The sequence below is a fragment of the Tympanuchus pallidicinctus genome, unplaced genomic scaffold (genome assembly GCF_026119805.1).
Source record: "Tympanuchus pallidicinctus isolate F22 unplaced genomic scaffold, pur_lepc_1.0 scaffold6, whole genome shotgun sequence".
NCBI classification, from domain to species: Eukaryota; Metazoa; Chordata; class Aves; order Galliformes; family Phasianidae; genus Tympanuchus; species Tympanuchus pallidicinctus.
The window spans coordinates 9,157,287-9,179,536 of NW_026294780.1; the positions used below are offsets into that span (position 1 = coordinate 9,157,287).

The 22,250-nt window shown below is 42.2% G+C and overlaps 1 protein-coding gene across 2 annotated transcripts in view; it reads right to left on the minus strand.

Annotated features, from left to right (window-relative positions):
• The window catches only part of CRACDL (CRACD like), a 60,138-nt gene that overhangs the window by 20,921 nt on the left and 16,967 nt on the right, over nucleotides 1-22,250 (minus strand). For both annotated transcript variants that reach the window (XM_052705695.1, XM_052705694.1), the window contains exons 2-5: nucleotides 4,420-4,496; nucleotides 3,323-3,485; nucleotides 767-902; nucleotides 245-409 (exon numbers count right to left, since the gene is read on the minus strand). In XM_052705695.1, the coding sequence (XP_052561655.1) occupies nucleotides 245-409; nucleotides 767-902; nucleotides 3,323-3,485; nucleotides 4,420-4,468 (513 nt within the window). In that variant the 5' untranslated portion in view covers nucleotides 4,469-4,496. The remainder of the gene's footprint in view (nucleotides 1-244; nucleotides 410-766; nucleotides 903-3,322; nucleotides 3,486-4,419; nucleotides 4,497-22,250) is intronic.

The following is a 22,250-nucleotide window of genomic DNA, read 5'->3' on the forward strand; positions in this document are numbered from 1 at the left end:
ATTTTCTGGAACTATTTTTACATTTCATCAGGAACAGAGATTTTAAGTAATTGTTTATAGAAATAGAACACTTTCTCTCTCACTCTCTTCTCACTCTTCTCACTCGCCTACAACAGAGGTATTTCTGAATTGTTTGGAGGTAAAGTAGAGGTACATATAGCAAGCCAAATAATTCATTCTGCCTCTACACATAGGTGAAACAAATAATTAAACACTGTTTTTTATCAACATCAGAACTACTTACTCTCATTGTTGTGCCTGAACTTAAGACTTCCTGGAACAAAGACATTTCTGGGGGACTTCTTGGTAATCCATCATCCTCAGAACTGGTCCCAGCATCATCTGTTCTCTTTGCATGATACCCAAACGGAGGTGGAGGTCCAAGTTTCATGGTAGGCTGGAGTTTCATCTTCGGTATGGCAAAATAAACATGAACATGTGATCATGATGGAAGTTTCCCCAGTATGTTTCCTAGTTCAGGTCAGCAAGTTACCTTTAAGTTATCTTTGTAACTGAATAGTCAAGAGAATAGGACATTTCACATTAGAGATTCTCTTTAGGAGCCCAACAGCCTATTCACTTCACAAATACCTTTTCAGTAGAACCGAGGTAAGATAGCACTGTCTGATGAATAAGCACAACATTTGATTAAGCTGCAAACATATATTACTTGCTAATCTAATATTCGATTATTAACATTATAAAAGAAATGAAGCCTGGAAAGACATTCCACTTGCATTCAAAAAAAGTGCATTGTGCAAATTACCTGCAGAGCTCTAATTCGATCAGAAACATTTTCTTGAGAAAATACTCTTACTGGCCTTGCAGACTCTTGTCCAATTTCAGGGATGAAAATGCTGTCATGAGACAAAGCTCTGCTTCCCATAATGCCCTTATGGGCCCTAGAATAACATAATAAACAAGTGAAAACACATAGACTTCTTTTGCCTCTTACTCTTAACTCGGGTGGTCTTTTGCAGTGGAAGACAGATGTGCACAGCACTCATTACATCTGCAATTCCAAGCCTCTCCACAAATTCAAAGTGTCATTGAGATGAATGTATTCAGCATATTCAGGTGAATCTAAGCACTATGCTTACAAGACCCTGTGCTCTACAACAAGATCCTTGGGATTTTCCCTTATGAGCCTGTGGCTATGTTTTTTCAGGGACATTATTTGTGGCCTGGTGAGAAGAAGCAAAGAAAGCTTTGCGGGTAGCTTCTCTCATGTTCTGACTCCTACTTGCAATGGATGCAGCATGTAACTTATCTCAAAAATGTTACATGTGGGGGATGAACACCTTGTTTCTTCATGGGAATGTTAGGGGAGACATATGGGCAGAAAGCTGGCTGCTAGGAGGTCTTTTGCACTCATTTTCTTCAGCTTAGTTCACAACTCAACTGAGCAGGGACCAGAAATGTGTGCATATGGCATTTCTTCTGGGAATCCCTTCTTTTAATTTTTTAAAATATGATTGCTATGAAATGGCAAAGCAGAACACAGAACTGCTTGGATTCAAGTAACTATCAAGCTAATTGAACAGACTCCCTAGGAAAATAATTGTGTATATTTTTGGATCCTAGGTACTGTCATAGAGACATTCAGAAACATAAACAAACATGGCAAAAAAGTAACATTTTCCTTGCAATGTCTGCTATAAATACATTTGATAAAACAATTGCAGGAAAAAGTTAATCTGTATGCCTGCTGCAGAAGGAAGGAAAGCTTGCTGTTTCTGCCTAATGCATCAGAGACATTAGAAGAACAATTTATCCATGTGAAAATGTGATCTCCGCAATGCATCCAAGGTCAGAGAGCTACAGCAATTTGCAAAGTAACTGTCAGTCTGGACTGCGATGGCTGCTCAATGCACCGACATCTTACAAAGACTGCAAGAGCTGCCAGCTAAGCAGCATTACTGCATGTGCACCTTTATCCCTGCATGCTGTCCTTGCTTTCTCTTCCTAGCAGATGCACAACTCCCAGATGTGTAGTAGAGGTACTCTAGATGTCTCCTCAGATTATGAGTGCTCTCATTATGCTTCCTTCCTTTCGTGGTATTTCATGGTCTTTATCTAAACAAGTATAAAGAAATAATAATTTTATAACCCTGCAAGCAATGCACAGGGACACGGCAAAACCAGCCAAAGTCTGTCTGTACCCGCTCAGACATGACCTTGATGAGCAGTGCATGAGGGACAGAAAATCTCACCATCTATGTCTCAAAAATATACTGTTGAACAACAACGGTGTTACCCACTGTTAGATCTGCTGCTGCCAACCCGGAATTCCTGGGGCTTCAAGCCGGACTACTGCTACCCTTGCCAATACTACTACTACTTGTTAGTAATTTTTTTCGGTTGTTTGGCGCTGCCTAGTGGCTGCATCGCACCATGCCGTTTCAAATGGACAGGATGGGTTGGCTTTCCTGTCTCCCTGCACAGCTGTAGCTCCCGGCTGCACTCCATCCACGGACGGAGGTCCCCCGGTCCATTCAGGAACACATTTGAACTTTGTATCCCGTTTCTCGTGGTTAATTTTGGATGAAATATAATAGATAACGTTTTTGGAAAAGTCTTAATGAAGATAAGAGGTACCAAGATACAGAGACTGGGATGCCTCTTGTCTAACTTCAGACGCTAATAGGCTCCTGTGCTAGATAGAGCAAGTCATCCCAGGCTCCTGCTTACACTCAGTGGGGAGAAACAGGCACATCTAGAGCATGGTTCATCAGACTAACTTCATACGTCTACACAAGAAAGGTATGAACTTTTTCTTAGAAATGCTGACTTCTATCTGCTGATTGTAAAAGGCAGCTGGTGGCTAATTCAGATGCAGGCATTTATCCGTTGGTCATATGAATCCTAGCTATGCAAAAGAAAGAAAAGCTTTAGAGCCTCCGGTTCCTGCTGATTTCAATTGTAGTCATCCCCTTATCTCTTTCATGCTTTCAAAAACTGGCATAAATGATTGAGTCCACATTTTTTAACAATCATTGGGAGATACGTCTTAGGAGTATAAGAAAATTCTGATAAAATATAAGCTAAGTACCTAATTCCCTTTTTTGAAGATGAAACAATAACCCAAGGATTACTTATGCTTACACAAAAGCTTTATTAATTATTATTTCTTGCTGCACCCCATCCTTTCCATTTGTAATTTGCCATGCCTCAAGCATTTTAATTTGTACTTTCCTGAAAAAGGCAACTGTTTGAGAGTGCAGCATTCTGGACAGGAAGAGGAGGCAATTTAGGATATCTTTAATCTACAGATCTCATAGCAGCAATGCATTTGTTTACCAGCCACAGTCCAAAGACTTACTCGTGTTCATCTTCAGAATCAAAACTAGCATGCATGTCATGTGAGGCCGCCACATCGCTTGTTGACTGGAATAGCTTCAGACTGCTGCTCCCTGAAGAAGGTTCTTTCCTTTTCTTTTTAACAAAAAACTTTTTGAAAGATTTGAACTTGGATTTTTTCTTTCCTAAGTGAAGAAACATAAAGAAGATGCAACCAGAGGCATTTGCAGGCTTTCAGAACAATAATAATTCCCATATAATTTTTTCATAAGTGGATTTTTTTCTCCTGGAAGAGGAAACACAGTCCGCTCTTGCATTAATGCCTTTCAAGACTATACTGATAGCATGAAATTACTATTATCTGAGAGAATGGATTGCAGTGTTTATGACATAAAAATAACCTACAGTGTAGGATCTTTCCTAATAGAGTTTCTACTTGCCTCTTGAGATAATTAGACTGTGAAGAAAAACTTTGGTATTAACAGCCTAGTATGTAGAGAAAAAATTACAACTTGGAAACATACTGCCTTTGTTCAGCAAGCAAAACAGTGATGATAAGGACAATGTTGTTACTGAAAGCAATTTAAATGTAGAAATGGCTTACTTAGGTGAAATGTGCAGTATCAGGAGGCTAATGCTGTTACAATGTCAGTTATACAACACATTTGAAAATGTTTTGAATGCTAATTATAAGACTTAGTGGATCACAAAGTACTAAAACAGAAATCAAGCAGTAATCTTCAAAGATAGTGATAGTTTGCTCAGCGAGGAAAGACCTGAATCACCATCAGTTCCTACATCCATAAAGAATTCAGTATTTTGCACAAGACAGCCCAACAACTAGTGCCTGTGCATTGTAGGTTGGGATGACAGCATTGGAAAGCATCCCTACCAGTGTTTCAGTTATTGCTGGATCCTGTTGGGTAGAGAAGTTAACTGTCACAAGATACTACAAAAATCTGACTTCAAGAGTTGAGAAATGTCAAAACTGACACAGGTCTTGGAGGTAGAAGGAGAGAGAGACAGAATGCATTCCCTAAATGAATACACTCACTTCTGTGACAGAGCTAAGCTTAAGTTACAGCCCTTTTTGTTCTTTGAGGAAGGGAGAAGTTCTACCTGAGTTGTCTTCTCCATATCCTTCAGTCTCTCGCACCTTGGGGTCCATTGTCCTTGAGGAACTCACGTGACAGTCACTAAAGGAGAGAGAAAAAATGTCATTTATATCAACAAAATAGCAATATTTCAATAGACACATACAGGCAAGGTACAAAAATATAAAGACATAACAATTTAAGATGATGTTGTAGATAAATACATGCGCAATACATGTCTATATACACATATCTATTTATAAATCCACAACACAAAAATATTCCATTAATATTCCAAATATTCCAATGAAGCTTTTTACTTCCAATTAATAAGGTGATGATACGCTACACTCCAGTTAATCAGCTCACTTCTCCTTACTGAGAATCAAGTGTAATGAAATTCTTGAATGCTTCTGAATGTTTGCATCAGAGGTTTGCTCCTCAGAGTTTTTCTCTCTGCTCCTATTCAGCAGCACAGACACAATGTCTTTGTGCCAATCACAGCATTTGGGTAACACGTGCAAGTAACCTTTGTAAAGAACTGCACGTATATTCAGGTTTTATTTAACTTGGCATATTCTACAGATTCTAGTTTTAATTCTTTTTTAAGTGAAAATTTGTGAAAAATTAATCATTCTTTTTACTCTTCTATTCATGCAGACAAAGGTAAAAATAAAACAATAAATTTTTTTCTTCATTGCTTTTTGGAAGCAAAAATGTAATGATGGCAGAATATCTGTAATTTCAAAACAATTTCCAAAAGAGTTTGTGCATCAGTTTGTGCTCTCTTTTCTCTATCTGGAAAACCATGATTTCATGGTTGAGTCAGTATAAAGTCATGGATGTCATTCACTGGAAGGTGACCTAAATACCACAGAGGAACTCTTTGGGTTGCACTGGTGACAGATGCTTATGCCAGAACCTAGACCGGGGTGTGAGTATACCACAGCTACTCTGAACCCCTGAAATAAGAGCAGACTTACGTAATGAGGCTCATAAATTTAGAGAGTTAGATGGAAATGAAATATTTATTACTGGAGCCTAAACCATGACACATTGCCTGAAACACTGGTGAGTTCTCAATCCAGGTGGTGATGGACAGACATGAGATGGCACCAGCAAAGACACTGCTGCTGCCCACCAGCTCCAGTGCTTCTCCACTTCCCCAGCAGCTGAATGAGCACCTTTATCACCAAAAAAGCCCTTTCACATATCATATCATCATGTCATTTCGCATCATATTTTTTATATTTTAATATATATACTGGATGCCATAATTCATATCCCCAGCTGTACCCACTGCATCCATGCGCAGCTAGCTGAAGGTCTACTATTGTTATCTGTTTACACATTACACCACATCAGTTCTGAGCAGCAAAGTCACCAGGTGATAAATGCCCCTGTAATGGAAATGCTACTTTGAGCAGAGGCATGTTTCTTCTGGCATAATTAAAGCCATTAGACCACGTTGCTAAAAGCTCCAACCAACCTAGCTTTGAATGTCTCCAAGGATGGGGCATCCACAGCTTCTCTGAGCAACAATTTTCTACAGAATAAAAATGATTTTAAAAAGTGAACTCCACCACTATGTCAGTAAAGATCTGTGCGAATGACTTCTGGCATTCAAGATTGCAAAGAGCATTTCCACTGCATCCACCAAACTCTTGAGGACAGTCATATATGACAGGGGTGCAACAAGCATCTCTCCTTCCTTAGGAAAAACAGCATGACACTGAATCCCGATGAGCTTTCTTTTTGCCAGCCATGTGTCTACATGCAAGCTCCTCTCTCTACTCCTGACCTCCCATGGCCAGTCTTCAAATCTGTAATACTTTTGCAATTTTAAGATTGTTTTAGTAATCAGTGTACTTTTCCAAGAAGTGTCTTGGGCCTGAAGAAAGCAGCCCAGCTTATCTGTACTGCTGTAGCATGGTGCTGGAGACACCACTTGCAAGGGAGTGCTGGAACAACAGTGTGTGAGGAGTGAGGCCTGGCCAGGTCCCATGTCTACTGCTACAAGAGTCATCCGTGACCTGCTTCCAGAGGTTACCTGGGGGACGACCTGGCTGCTCTGTTGGTGGCTGTGGCTCAGGTTTGCAGTTTCAAAGGGAAGTTCACAGTCTGAATCCATAGCTGGTACTTGGATCCAGCTCTACTAGGCCTATGTTGGTTCATCAAAGGGGTGTGATGTTCACAGAGCAGGAGGCTGGGAGCTCTCATGGCCGTTGCTATGTTGTGAAAACATGCTGTCTGAGACCCAGATGGAGAGGTGCGGCCACACGCTGACGACTGAATGTCAGACTGGGGAGGAGTTTTATGGCCGCCGTAACCAAGGAGAGATTTGTTTGCACCAGGAGATGAAAGGGTATCCTCTTTGCTAACCTGTGGAGGAGAGCTTAACAAATCGCAGAGGGACTGGAACTGAAATAAACTGGCAAAATGCTTGGCAAAGGACACAGTGGTCTGGCCAGAGATGCAATCATGCAATCACCAAGCCTGTCTGCCTGACCATTTATCATTGGATATGGGCGGAGTGGGACCGTAATGGCCAAGCCGCCACTTGAAAGCTGACAGATCATTTTAGTCCACCTTGATTTCAAGTAAATGCTTGTGCTGAGACTTAGTCATGTGCTTAAGTGCTTGCTGAGTTACAGTTTACTCCCAGCTCAGCATCTCACACGGCCTAGTGCCAGGCAGTCAGTCAGCATTGATGATGACATTTTTATTGGCATGGGAAAAGCTGCTTTTCCTTCCAAGCCCTTCCTTTCTTTCCCAAGTGCATGAACTCAGAGAGCTGTTCTACACACACTTCCTTTGTTGGTTTTTTTTTCACCTTTAGCAGAAGTTATTTTAACATCTTTAGGTAGATTTTCAGCCTTTCAAGCTTTTTCCTCAGTGTCCACAACAAACTCATTCATCACATGAAAGATTTGGTTAAAACATGGTGCTTAGAAGGAGAAAGAAAAACAAGATGCCAGAGTTCAACATAAGTATGATTATACCTTCTTGTCACTTCCCTGACGTAAACAGGGACTTGCTTAATCGAGAGCTAAATGATATCTTCAAAGCTTTCCTTAAAATCTATGACATGTAAGCTTAATAGCTGTTCAACAAATTGCTGACAGAAGCACCCACACGCTGCACTTGCATTCGGATCCTGAGGCTGTTCCAGGGAACAGTACTTTGTTCTGAGGGTATTGAGAACTCTCAGCCTCCTCTCTTCAACTTCCCCAAGCCTTGCTGAGCTTCAAGAACTAAGTCACATTCTGGTCTAAAAACTCAGTGGGATCCACATCCTTCAGGAGCATGTTGCTTTATTTCTTCTGTCTTAGCAAGGGCAAGATTTACCGCACTAACGGCACTTGTACTTTTTCTCTCTTCCTTTTTTTCCCCCTCAGGAAACAGAACCCTGCTTTATCAATTTATTATGAGATTTTATGAGGCCAATATGTCTGATGATAAACTGCTAAATATTACCCAAGCTTATAATAGTATTTTTTCTACATTAGACTTTTCCCAGCAGATATTGTTTTTCCATTTCCTTCTTCCTTCCTGCGCTCTTTTATTATGAGCTAAGTCACAGGAAGAATACATGAGCTAAGAATACATGAGTGCAAAGAATATATAAGGAATATGGCACGGCAATCCTACCCCTCCCAAATGTCACTGCATTCCAGGTGAGTATCAGAAGAATGAAAAAAAAGGAAGAAGAAAAAAAAGAAAAGCACAGCTGAAATGAAAGGCAGCAATTTGAACCTTTTATTCCTGTGATTGCAAAAACATTTGCTTTCTAGTAGACCAAGCTCTTTTAAAAATCTGAACTAGGGACTATCATTTCACATGAGGAGGAAACCTGCCTTTTTCTCTCTCCAGTATCATGATAAGCACTAAAAATCCTTACTGGTTTTACGCAGCCTTGTGGATTTAAGAAAGAAAATGTAAGAAGTCAGGGGATATAAAGAAAACCCAAACATTCAGAAAGACTGCCCTAGCTGAGCCAGTAGCCAAACAGAATGGCTGTGTTTTGAAGATACTGCACTATGAGGTACAGGAGAATGAGTGGGCAACGAGCTTGTGATGGTGAGGTGCCCACAATAATGTTCAAAGTGCCTGTCTGTTCAGATCTTTTCCTGCTAATAGGAATCTCAACATGACCCTCGCTTCAAGCTCTCAAAACGACCTTCAGTTCTCCCAAGTTGTAAGGCTTTCACCTACCCTGCAATAAATCTCTCACCACATGCCTAATTACAAAATCATTTGCAGAAGTCATCAATCACCTCGATGTTATTAGGAGAAAACTCTTCTCCCTTCCCCAGGTCCCTCTCCAACAGGTGTAAGAAGCACAGATCCAGCACTATGCACACCAGCATAGATAGTGGGAGCATCCTCACAAGCAAGATGCAGGTCCCTGGAAATCCAATTAGTTTGTATAAAAACATCCAAAAAATGCACAGAAAGGGACATGAGAAGTTGATAACAGCCATGTGTCTTACTTCTCCAAACCTTCCAGTGTCAAAGGGGTACAAATTTCACTTTCTATTCAGCCTCCTATTTTTAAATCAAATGATCAAATACATTTGAGACCACGTTTGCATGCATGTGGCCATCCCGAGAGCTTAGTCAGGTCTCCCAAGCACTCTCACTGTGACTGAAAGGCCTCTTTCCCTTTCTACTACATCAGCACCTGTTCATATTCCTCCTGCATCCCTATTTTTTTGAATGGGTGATGCACTGAAAATAATTTACTCAGAGAATAATTTTTTTAAGAAAATCACGCTGTTTTCCTCCTCTATACCCACATAAATACCAAAGACAAACTAAATTCCAAACCAAGAAGAAAAACAGCCTGTCACTTTTTATGTACAATCTTGCTTTCTATTTTCAGAGTTGAGTTATATTTTCCTTCCATTTTACTCAAAGGTCTTGCATCAATAAATGAAAAATAATCACACCGCAAGTCTCTGACTTCATATGTTCTCTGCTTTCTTTTTTTAAAATAGTTTAGTGAGTGTCCACAGGGACAGCATCTTCAAAAATGTGGTATTTTCACATAAGGCTTGCTGTCCCAAAAATGACACTTTGTCAGTTTGTTACTCATCTTTATCAATCTCACAATGACACCTTCCCCATCCTTTTTTAATCTGCACTATCGGCTAATAAAAGTCTCACTTTCTGTGCATGTGACTGACATTTCCTCCAGCTACTGCTACTCTCGCAGCATGCTCTCATGTTATTAGAAAATGTGTAGCACCCATCATGATGATGTGCTGAGAGCCTGTGTGCCATTCCCAATGGCCAGAGCAAGGCTGGACCTGATGAACTTTGCCTCCACCAGTGTCCAAAGGGAGCCCTACCTTGATTTATGTCTTCCTCCTTAAAAATTCAGTCTTCTAGGGATTTTCCCATCCTCCTCCTAGCCACTGTCAAAACAAACAGAGCTCTGAGTGATTTACCTTTTCTCAGAAGTGACTACCTATATTTCAAGTAGTGACACCAACACACAATCTTCCAGTGCTACTCCTCATGCCAACACTTTCTGTTCACAGAATCACAGGACATCCTGGGCTGGAAGGAACCCACAAGGATCATTGAGTCCAGCTGCACATAGCACCACCCCAAATCCAAACCCTATGTCTGACAGCAGTGTCCATACACTCCTTGAACTCCAGCACTCAGGCCATGCCCACAGCCCTGGGCATCCTGTTCCATGCCCACCACCCTCTGGTGCAGCCCCTTTCCCTGACCCCCAGCTGCCCCTTCCCTGACAGCTCCATGCTGTTCTTCTTCTTTCACTTCTGTAGGGCAGTAGGCAGTTTCCCACACATATCCAAGCCTAACTCATCTCTGGTGCACTTGTCACTATTATTTTCCAAGGACCCTGCAGTCTCTCATACAGGGTACTCACCAAGCCCTCCATGCCTTCTGCCAGCAGCGCATTCCTTTCTCTATTACAAACAGTGCATTTCCAAAGGATGCGGAGAAAAGCCCTGCTATGTCTATCTGTTTGTTTTTCAAGAATGAATAGACCTGCCTTTCCATTTTCTACATGAAGGCAAGAGGCTACAGGACAAATACCACATAAAACAAGCTTTCCATCCAAGCAGCTCCTGAAGAACAAACTTTTTGCTCTTTTAAAAAAGTGTGCTGTAACAAAATCCACCAACCTATGACAAGAAAGCACCTCTGCTTGGTCTGATTTCCTGGTGCAGCAAGGCAAAAGTCAGTTCTTCCCTAAGGGAGCTCAATAACTCAGGGGTAAACATCTTGTCAAAGGTCATATTTTATTCACAGCAAAAGCCTTAGCCTGCATGCTTTCTTTAAACAGATGTTAAAATATAAAACTCAAAAGCAAACTGAACATCCCCATAAAATAATTAAAAGTAGAAAAAAAATGTTGGCAAAGCAATAAAACAAAAGCACGTGAAATGCATTTGGCCTATGTAAAACGTCTTCCTTCCACCTTTCAATGGAAGTTTTATATTTTTTGTGATGTAACAGAGAGCCCAGGAAAGCTATTCTACCAATACGGAAAGCATTATTAACAGAGCAGTAAGAGAAATAAGAGCACACTGAGACTCTGACTTCTTTCTCAGTGTACAGGATAATGGAATCATAGAAGCACAGAATGTCCTGGGTTGAAAAGGACCACAACGATCATCCAGTTTCAACCCCCCTGCTATATGCAGGGTCACCAACCACCAGACCAGGTTGCCCAGAGCCACATCCAGCCTGGCCTTGAATGCCTCCAGGGATGGGGCATCCACAGCCTCCTTGGGCAACCTGTTCCAGTGTGTCACCACTCTCTGTATGAAAAACTTTTTCCTAATATCTAACCTAAATCTCTCTAATGGAAGCACAGTTTTCTTTTTTTTTTCTTCTTTTTTTTCACAAAGACACGAGACCTCTCCCACTCAGTTCCCTGCAAAGATCCACTGCTACATTTAAGAGAACAAACAGCTCAACACACGACCAGAGTCTGGGGCTCGTATCAGCTATTTTACTGATAGAAGCACAATCTGCATCTTGAATTTCAGTAGTAGTAAGTGTGCACGCAGAGCACTTTGGCTAATATTGTTCTGATGAACTTCATCTTTTTTGCACAATAACAGGCTAATGTCACTAAAAGTTAACGCCAGGTAAAGTATTAAATATTCACTGTGACTCTCCTTGAAAAGCAATAGAAAAGAAACTAAAAAGACTTGCTTTAGAACAAAATTACATTTGATTCTACATGTCGCAATTGCAATTATTCTTCAATTCAGCACTAGGAACATTCCTGAAGCTATTTCACGAAAACAATTACACAAAGTCACTTGGTATTCAGATTGAGTATCAAAATCAACGTTGTTATAAGGTCTCCATGGGTTTAGATTCTTTGAAACAGAACAGGGCTTTCAGCGATCTCCCCTGTGCTCTTTGGAACCATAAATGCAATAAATTGACTATACACATACAAACGCATACTATGTGGCAGAAAAGGAATAAGACTCACCTGGAAGCACAGCAAGCCCCAAAGAACCCACACTTTCACACCCGCAGCCCCATCAATTAGGCTCATGTAAGCATGCTCTTGTACACAGCGAAGGTTAATGGGAGCTTCAGATACTAAACGTCCTTAGTGCAACCCAGAATGAGATTCTTATTCAGCTTCGTCGGCTATTCAGAACAAAACTCAGTGGGCCAAGTCACTCAGACAAAGAAATCAACTGCGACTGCTCACATCAGATCTGAATGTGGCCCAATTTTCATCCATTCTGCACTCACCCATAATGTGTTGACTGTCTACTCCTGGCTACGTGCAGTGTGACGCAGTGAACGGTTTTATTCCAACCCTCCTATTAAGTTTCCTTAAGAGTTAAGGACAAGCCTTTTCAAATGATGTGTTTACCTGAACACAGAATATAACTATATCCGAAGCCTACTTGAAAATGTTTTGCCATGAATACAATGAAAAACAGTCTGGTTTGGCCAAACACAAATAAAACGGAAAAATGAATGAGACAAAGAGAACAAGATGTTCTTTACTGGGTTCCTCCAGAATTCATGTGCTGGAAAAATTAAATGCCTACAGTAATCATCTATGCACCGTGCACAGAGTAGCTTTAACACTGAATATTTAGAGCAGAGAAAAAAAAAGAAACTAGGGAATGTAAAGAGAATACCCTAAGGGAAGCATTAGCCCTTCCAGGCAGAGACACCCCAGCCAACCACCTGAGATTAGCCAGAATATAAGCGGACGGCTTTCTAGAAGCCGCTCGTGAGAAGTGCCAGGGGACCCTCAGGCTCAGCATTCCCCAGTGTCACTTGGTGGCTGCCCGCACCGCTCTGCTGAGCTGCTTCTGTCATGTTCTAACCTGGAGTCACCTCGGATGCAGTGGTAGAAAGCAGCCATGTCTCCAAGTCAACGAACAGCCCCTGTCCTGGGTCATCCTAGCACAAAGGAGCAGCGGGGATGGAGCTGGGTCCGATGGGAGGGTGCTGCGAGGTGGTTGGGAAGGGGAGCATCCTCCTCTTCTTTGCCATTCCACAGGTCCCTGGTTGCAGGCTCTGAGGCCAGTTTCCTCCCCAGGGTTCACACCAGCTGTCCAAGGGGGATGGCCACTGTCCGCGTGACCTCGATCCTCTGAAACTTCCCCAGGCAACGGTGCTGACATATTTCAGCAATAACTGCTACCTTGTAAACACATTCCACATTCCTGTTCTGCCAAACCCCACAGGCCAAATGCAAAGCTAACACGCTGCATGAGGCTCTTTCTGAAGAGATACATGCGGCAAGCTGTAACTGGGGATGACCTATTTGAGTCTCTTTGTCTCCTTCTAATTTAGTCCTGCCTGGCTTTCAAGTTGATAATCATTTTCCTGAGCCCAGATGGGAAAGACAAGAACCATAGTCAACTCTTCTCTCCTCCATCCTGAGCAACCTTTAAACCATTTTTAGGAAAAAAGGAGCAAGAAATTTTAATGCACAGTCACAGTGATATGTGAGAACCCTGGGAGTTCAGGTACGAGTCTGTTTAAGTCAGGAAGTCTTCCTAACCAAAGTAGTTTTCAGGTGAGCAGGCTGGATGACTGCTTTCTGACCCCATCACAATACTGAGTCCTTTCATCTTTCATCAGAACTCTTCTTCACAGTTTAAAAAAAAAGCCACAATCAGAATTTCATAAATAGAATAGTCCTAATTTTACCATTTATTCTCTCACTACGTGTACTTGCCAACTTTTCATTCCTATTATCCATTCAGGTCACGTTTGTTTTGTGTTTGAAACAGAGGAGCTATTTTCCTGCAGTTCTCCTGTCTATACGTCCTTGCAGGTCTATGCTCTATGCTTCAAAACAAGGATATGAGCAAATGGAAATTAGAGTGACTTGCTCATATTCTCATTTTCCCATTTGCTCCTTCCCTGCAGCAATAACGTCCATGAAAGCAAGAGATCTTGCCAGTCACTCTGCACATTTCACCTCTCTCTGCCACTTCAGACTTGCAGGCTTTTGGAAGTCAGTACCCTGATGGAGCTTAATAGGTTTACTGCTACCGTGTTGGAAATCCAGAGCTGAGTCTCTGGTGTTCTACACCACATGCACCGGTCCTTGCACTGAGAAATAGAAGCACTTGCACATGTCAATTTGTCCAGGACAAGTGACAGGGAGTACACGTGCAGGACACTCCTAAGAGTACATGCAGAAATTTTAAATGCAGAATGAGATGAGGAGATTGGAGAAAACACGAGAAAGGAGGGCAATAAAGAGCACAAACCTTCCCCAACAGCGTTTATAACAAGCCAGAGATACATTCACTAGGAGGGCTCCTGCTTCTTATCTATCCAGAGCAGCAGAAAAATATGCTACCAGTCACAGTGTCATGCTGATTGTGTGTCCTCTCTCATCTGCAAGACAGATGGATGCAGCCCTGACAGCGCTTTCATCTTAACTCAGTACTGGAGGACGGGTGATAAACATCAGTATGCAATGCTTCTACTCCTTAGATTTAATTTCCTAAGAAAACAAAGCTTACGTGACTGTACTGGCTATCTTGCTCCCTTTCTCTCCCTCTTTCCTCACTACTCCTGAAGCCACTGGTCCTTTACAGCTGGGCAGGCAGCAGAAGGCCAGGGGCACTTTGTGTGCAACAGAGCAGGAAGAAGGAAGGGGACTGACAAATGAAGGCCTTGTGGAAAGAGCACAGGTGGATGAGCACTGCAGCAAGAGAGCATTACTATCCCAAGCACCCTTGGAGGGGGCCCCAAGCACCACTGTTGGGAAATGCACTGGGAGAAACATCTCTCTTTTTCCACGTCACCAATTTGTCCTCAGTCTTTTCTCACTTTTGTTGAGTTAAAACATCCCTTTGCCACAAAACTCCCATATCCACATTTGCTCTTGACTGCCTCTCCCTCTAGGCAATGGAGAAAAGACACTTCAGAAATTAACAGATCTGTATCTCCTCCCTGGGAAGAAATGTTCTCTGTTGAGGACAGTGGGAACCTAGGGTTCCCATTCCCACTGCCCTATTCACGTGTCAGTGGAGAACCAAAAACCACACAAGAACCTGAAAATGCTGTTTACAATGGGCAAAACAAAACAAAAACATGGGAACTCGTCCCATTTGTCAGCAAGCTCCTTTCCCTGAACGCCCCTCAAATGTTTTACTTCAATATTCAAAGCACAGTGAGATGCAGGTTATTAACTTACAACTATGACAAGATTATTATGGTTAATTTAACATGTGCAGGCACTTAACTAACTGAAGTTGGAAAATATTTGTCATTAATTCAAACATTTCCTGCTTGTGATTCAGCAGATATAAGCCTAAGTGAGCTGCAGAAACCCATCATCACATAAAGAGCTCTCTTCCACCAGCACTTTTACATGTGACTGTCCAATACTTGAGCTCCGCCTGATTTAAATGTGCTCAACAGAACATACTGCAGCATTCACAAAATAAAAAGCATTAGCATCCAGATGTCAGAAAACCTAACTTCACAGTATGCTCTTCCTGACACAGGAATGGGAGCAGAGAGGCACACAACCTCCCTTCAGAAGTTCTCTGAAGAATCCCGGCACTGATCCCTTGGACAGGTCCAAAGTCAGAGAGGAAAAGGTTGGCACAGCCATGATGGAGAAATAAGCATTCAACAGAGCAGCCTTTCTCCTATCCAGTGACTTACACATGTTAGTCCTAAATTGTTTTATCCACAAAGGGTCTTTACTGCTGCTTCTGCAAGACCTGTAACTACCAGATGCATTCTGCCTGTGAGCTCCATTCTACTCCAGGGGCTCCATGGATCTTCTTGCCTCTTTCAGTTCTCACATAGCCTCCTGAGCAACAGCATGTTCAGATACACTGAAATCTCTGAGCTCTACACAGGTGTGTCAGGATAAAACTCAGGCACACAGTCTCAGAGGGGACCTCCTGAGCATTCAGTCCTCTGTTGTTGCTGGCAAACACTTCATGTAATCCTTTCACAGGCTGATTAAAGCCTCCTTTAAAAGCAATTCAGTTTTCCCTGTTCCTTTGACTGAAATGGTATTCTGGAAATTAGTAGCTGATAATTAGAAACTTCCAGATTAAATGACCAGTCTGTAGCTATTTACTGTTGTGACAGAACTACCCTCAGTTTGAGGCAGCTTTTGTCTCTTGCCAAAGGTATTTAGAGAAGATGTCTTCCCTTTCAGTTCTCCATTTGCCAGCAAGCCTTGCACAAGGTGGTGGACAGGTATCAGTGAGGAAAACATTGACCTTCCACCTCTGGCCTGCTCTCTACTGCAGAGCCCAACATGTCTCCTATGTTTACTATCAAGAAATACTGTCTAGTGTAAGGGCAGTGTCCCAGTAACATTCCCAGACCTGGCTCTTCCATATGTGCAGGCACCCAGATTTCTGCGGCTGGCTGCTGCTGCCAAACTACAGGACCCAATTCAGATTCATGTTAAGCCCTAAAGTGCTGACACTTGCTCCCTTGGGTGGACTCTCAAGTCCTGGCCGTCTGTGTATCTGCCGAAGGCCGCCAGTGTAGGTGTAGAAGGAAAATATTTAGCCTTTTACATCCAGCTGGCAACCACACTAGCTCAAGCTCAAGGAAAATCTGACCCTGTTTACGTAGGGGCCTCCTTCCTTTAAACTTTTTTTTCCTTCAGACATTTTAAAAATAGTTGTGAGTCAGGGAACGGGGTGTCTAGCAGCTCTGTTCCCAGCTCTGACAGAAGAGTGTTACTAAGAGGATGCTGGAAAGCTCTGTGAACAAAAGAAAGCAGGGAGTGCTGGATAAGTTAACCTCTCTGGTCCCACACCGTCCTCTGAGGGTGTTGCTTTACTGCACAGCCAGATCAAAGCGATTGACGAGGCTTCTGCTGTTGTCTCCTGAAAGTTGTTGATATTGAGAAAGGCACAATTAATTGAAATGTGAAGCTCAAGCAGATATTTCCCCTCTCTATCCTATATCACCTGAACACACAGTAGTGTGAAGTTACACACTTAGGAGATTCTTTTGTAATCAAGAACATCCTGAACTGCAGAAAGATCCTGCACTGGTATGGGTTTCTTCTCTCTTCTTGAATGCACATGCAGTGCTAGTCCTAGGGATGCATGTATAACCTTTCCCATATGTTTGACATGGACAAAAAGCTTGAGATACCAAATCAGACATTCACACATCACAAAGCAGCCGCTGTATCAGTACGCAATGTGAGACTGGCAATTGTTTTTACGAATACTAAGCATGGAAAATATCAATTGAAACTGTGCTCACTCTGTCCCTGTGAGGAAATCAGGTCCTGAGTGCCCTATAGCCAGCACTCAAACTAAATAACTTCATATTAGAGATAATTTAAAAATACAGCTTCCATTTTTTTCAGATCCCTTTTCAAAATGGCCACTAAAAAAATCCACAAACCTGCTTACAGTGTGTCTGCCCAAGACATGTGCAGCAGATCTGAGGCTGATGCCACCTGGCAGGCCTCTGCTCACATTAACTGGGGCCGTGCCAAACCCACTGCTGAAGGGTTTGAGCATACTGTTTACAGACTGCTGAAAAAGGCAAGTTGAATAGCTTCTGTGCACCTGGAGACATTTATTTCCACATTTGTTTTTGAATATGAAAACTGTGTTTCTTGTGAGAAATGGTCCTTCAGACAACTCTCATGCCACCCCTTCACCAGCACTCGATATAAATATTCCCCAGTGTAAACTGGGGAATCGCCAGTGTTTATGAGTAAAGAAGGGAGCCAACAGCACACAGAAGAGAATTTCTTTTGGTCCAAAAATTATTTAGAACGGCACATCACTTCTATTTCTGCACTTGTCAAAGGGTTTCTACTTGTAAACTATGAAACAAAGTAAAAAATGAGGAACAAATCCCACTGTGCTAACAACCACAGGCAACAACTGCCAGCTTCTGCAAACAATACAGTTAGAAGAAATTGCTGCTTTCTATACCTAAAAGTGCAACAAGGAGCCAGTTCCAACAAAAGCATGGCAGCTGATAACTCTTGACCGCTTACACATTTTTACTAGCTCATTTTAGAAATGTCCCGAGAAATTTAAAGGCTGTTTGCAGCACTTTACAAGCAGATGCCACAAGGAACTAGGGAAGGCAGTTCATCTTTCCAATTAACTTTTTTACGTACCATCTGCTGAAACTTTAATAAGTACAAAGACAGGTCAACACTTGCACGACTGAATGTTGTGCATCTGTGTAACCAAGAAACACACTGCACCTGTACAAAACCAACCTTTAAGGCAACTCAAACATGAACTTTAGCTGCTTACCTGCATCCGTTCGTGTTTTGTCAAAGTCAACGTAACACAAAGGGCTACAGTTGCTTCAAGAGGGGTCTGTCACCTTGCCAAGTGGTAGCAAACACAACAGAGGTACTCTAAAGTTTGCATGGAGGATCCTGCAAAGCCTCGATCCAGTTCAATTTAGGAAGTGCAAGCTACATCTCATCAGTTATCTGCCACTGGGCTCTGCTCTGCCTTCCCAAAGCACGAATGATCAACACCGCCCTGGTCCCTTCACCATGCGATCCCTGCATCTGGTGCCGAATGAGTCAGTGGCAGGAAAAAGCACCAGTATCCCCCAGTTGCTAGGGAACAAGCGGGGAGATCCTGACCTGAATTCCTAGCGCAGGCTGATGTTGCTCCGGGAGCTTTGCTGGGTCCTTTCCTGGAAAGGCAGGGACGTGCTGACAGGTTGCTCCCAGGTTTGCAGAGTCTGCTGGGCAGCACCACACAGGGCAATGGGAAGGCAGCTGAGCTGCTTCTACCACACAAAGGCACTTGTGAAAATGGGGAGTGCACAAGTAAAAACTGAGGATGCATTTTCTATCTTCTGTGGCAATTAAGCTTAAAAGTTTTTAATACAGAAATAAGATCCTTGTATCTCAACTCTTGTCATTTAGAGAAAGTGGGAAAAAACACCCACTGTGCACATGGCCTCAGCATTAACAAATGCAACAACAGAATATTGGATGTGGAAAACCAAGAAATTAAGGTTATCCCAGACACCTGTGCTACGAAGTATACAGTACAGACAAACCCATAGCTGAGATCAGGGAAGAGAAGTATGTCAGAAGTGGTGAAGATGACACAAGAAATCTGCCTTTTCTGACCCTTTAAATATTTTAAGTTACTGCCATGCCAGTGCATTAATTACTCTACTTAGCTTGCAGCCTCCTCAGAATGCATTTTCTAAAAGATAAAAGGAGCTGAAATAGACCTGAAGAGCTAAAGGACCTTCAGGTCCCTTGAATTGGAAATGGCTGACCCCAGTTACCCTTTATGGGGAAAGAAAATAATGAGTCCTCAGATGCAGTATGAGATGCCTTGTGCAGAGCAGATTATCAGAAAAAAAGCCTGCTCGCTTTTTGCTGAAACCGTGCTCTGGGCAGCAAGGGTGAAAAGTAATGCTAAGCATGCCAGATTTCCACTGATGGCTGGAGGCAACCAGGGGAAGTGAGGAAGACAAGGAGTATCACTGTGAAAGTAGTTTCTCCAATTCCAGCCAAATACTTCCCCTTCACACTTGAGTATATTGCCCTACAGTAGTGGTTTCCTCTTTAGTAAGGTATGTGCACTGCACGCAAGAATCACAGAATCATGCAAAAGCCCAAGAGGGAAAGGACCCACAAGGATTCATTGAGTCCAGCACCACCCAAAATCCAGACCCTGTGTCTGAGAGCACTACCCAGAGAATCAGCCCATTCCTGCAGTAATTGCAGCAGCCCAAAAGCAGATGAGTATTATGATGCTTCAAACACTTTTCTGAAAAAGAGCCAAAGCCATTCACTTTGATAGGAAAATTACACTTTTTTTGTTCACTTCCTTTCGCTCATCTTTTTTGCAGAAGTAGGAAGAGCTCGGTGTTTAGTCTCGTCAGGAAAGCACAGCAATTTCCAAACACCATAGTTACGAATGTCACAACCCAGGCAGCAGCAAAGCTGAATTAATCTAGATTTTAAAGAGCCACAATAACAAAATCATTGCAGATAACCAACCAGCGTTTGGAAGGAGTAAACTGAAAATTCAAGATATTAAATATAAGCTTGCCTGCTGTTAATGAAAAGCTGAACAGAGTACTGAGGGTAAGCCAGAAATTATGGATCTGTGCAGTGCAACTGTATTTTAACTAGTACAAGTGCTCTGAAACAATTTTATTTATGAAAGGCCATCCAAAAATACCATCATCAGAAGGCAGAACGATGCAGAAAACCTACCCACAGGAACAACTGTGTATTAGATAGCACTAGGTTCAGTTTTTTTTTACTAGGTTCTTCTTTTACAGACCAAATGGAGAGGATTTCACTGCACTTTTTTCTTACAAATTTTTCCAAATTGTCTTTAAATTCAGTAACACAACACAGTGATGCTAAACAACAGAAATCAGAGGAAATAGAGGAAGCTCGGCAAACTGAAGGGTACAGTAAATATAAGCTTTCAATAATGAGGCTGTCAATAAAAGCATATAGAAACTTCTAGATACAAGTACAGAAGATTGCATAAGAAATAGAGAACTGCTGAACTTGAAAGAAAGCAGGTAAAGGAAAGCCTTTCTGGGCAAGGTTTTCAGATGTGAAATAGACCTTACAACTGGACGTGGACTGCAGCAAAAGGTCCAGGAGTAAAACAGTGCCAAGTGAGAAAGCAAAAGAGAGAAAGAAAGAAAGAGAGAAGCAGAAAGACAGAGAAAGGAAAGGATAGAAAATTAAGGAAAAAATACTCCTGGATTTTTCTGCATATCAGGACAGCCATGTGAGTAGAACCAAGGGAGAGACCTGGCGATGAAGACAGCATTTCACGTAAGGGCTTTGTCATTGCCCCTACTAGCAAAGTTGCTGATCATTGTAAGGCCATTCATTTTTCAGCTGTTTTCAAACACAACTAAAATTCTGTTAAGACTTGAGAGAAACTTTACATTTCTACTAGTCAGAAAAAGAATGATAAGTGAAGCAGAATGATAACAGGCAATAAAAAAGTGAAAACTGCCAAATAGTAGAGCACTTCCGTCTGAGAGCTAGCAAAAGGCTGCAGACAAGAGCAGCACTGCTGGAAATGCTGGCCAAAGCGTGAGCCCAAAATGGCCACATTGCCTCCCCTCCAGACTGAGCAGCACAAATGGGCAAGCAGCAAAATGGCTCTGGGTAGGGTGCAGAAAAGCCCTCCAGTATTGTAAAAAACAGCCAGTTAGATCTTCCTCTTGTGTCAGCCACAGGCTTTGTTTTATGCCAGCTGAAGATGTGACCAAACGCAGTGTGTAAGAGGAAGGCAGCAGTTCCTCCTACCTGCTGCACTTTGCCTGCAGGCCAATTTTAGCAAGCCACTTGTTTTCTCCAGGGGAAGGTGTTCAATGAAAGGTTTGATGTCCTTGATGAACACAGAAGGATGCTAAAGTACAGAACTCATCAAACACACCTCTTACTAAATTAACTTTCAAAATTTGCTTTACTCGGCTTTGCGTTCTAAAGGTAATGCAAAGCAGACAATTCAACACAGCTCGAGTTTAACCAGGGAAAGCCTAACTACACTTTCCAAGCCTCTCTGCCAACATCTAGACTTGTGGTAATCTGAAGGCGACCCAGGAGCACCTTGGTGTACACTGTACTGCAGGACCAAACAGCTAAGGCTCAGGCAGATGAAGTGTAGCTGAGCGATGCTGCCAGCTTCATGCCACTGCTGCTCCCCCCAGCCCTGACATCCTGGCAGGATCCCTGCACCATTCACAGAGGCACAGGGCAAATCCTCAACCAATATTTAATAGGAAGAAACTTACTTTCCTTCTCAGTGACGAGAGGATGACGTGCCTGAAGGCAGCAAACAAATTTCCGCATGTCCAGGGCAGCCTTGTAAATAACATTTACAAGAGAAATAGTTCAAATTTACTTAGCACAAAAAGTACAGGGTGATGAATTATTCATCAGAGCAGAGGAACAGAAATACTGTCTTTTGTTAGTCTGGCTATGAGATACTCAGGGAAAATAAAGACAACCAGACTTTCTCAGATGCAATAACTGATCAGCAGCAACACTGACAAGTTGGAAGGAAACTTTTTTTCAGTGAGTTGCAACCATTTTCAAAGTAAATGTCTGAAATTGATAGCACACAAAATATAGGTGTGATGCCATCATACACATGAGCCTCATTATCAACAGAGGCAATAAAAATTGACACTACAGTACTGATGTTTTTCATATTACTACAGATTATGTTCAAGTGTTGGTATCATTCTTTCTGTTTAATGCCACAGGGCTGGACACAAAGATGAAAACATTGCAAAATGATGCCTCTGTCACTCTTTATGGGAATAATGGAAAGAGTTGGTCTGCCAACCAAACTGCCAGTTACTGGAGAACCTGGATTTTCA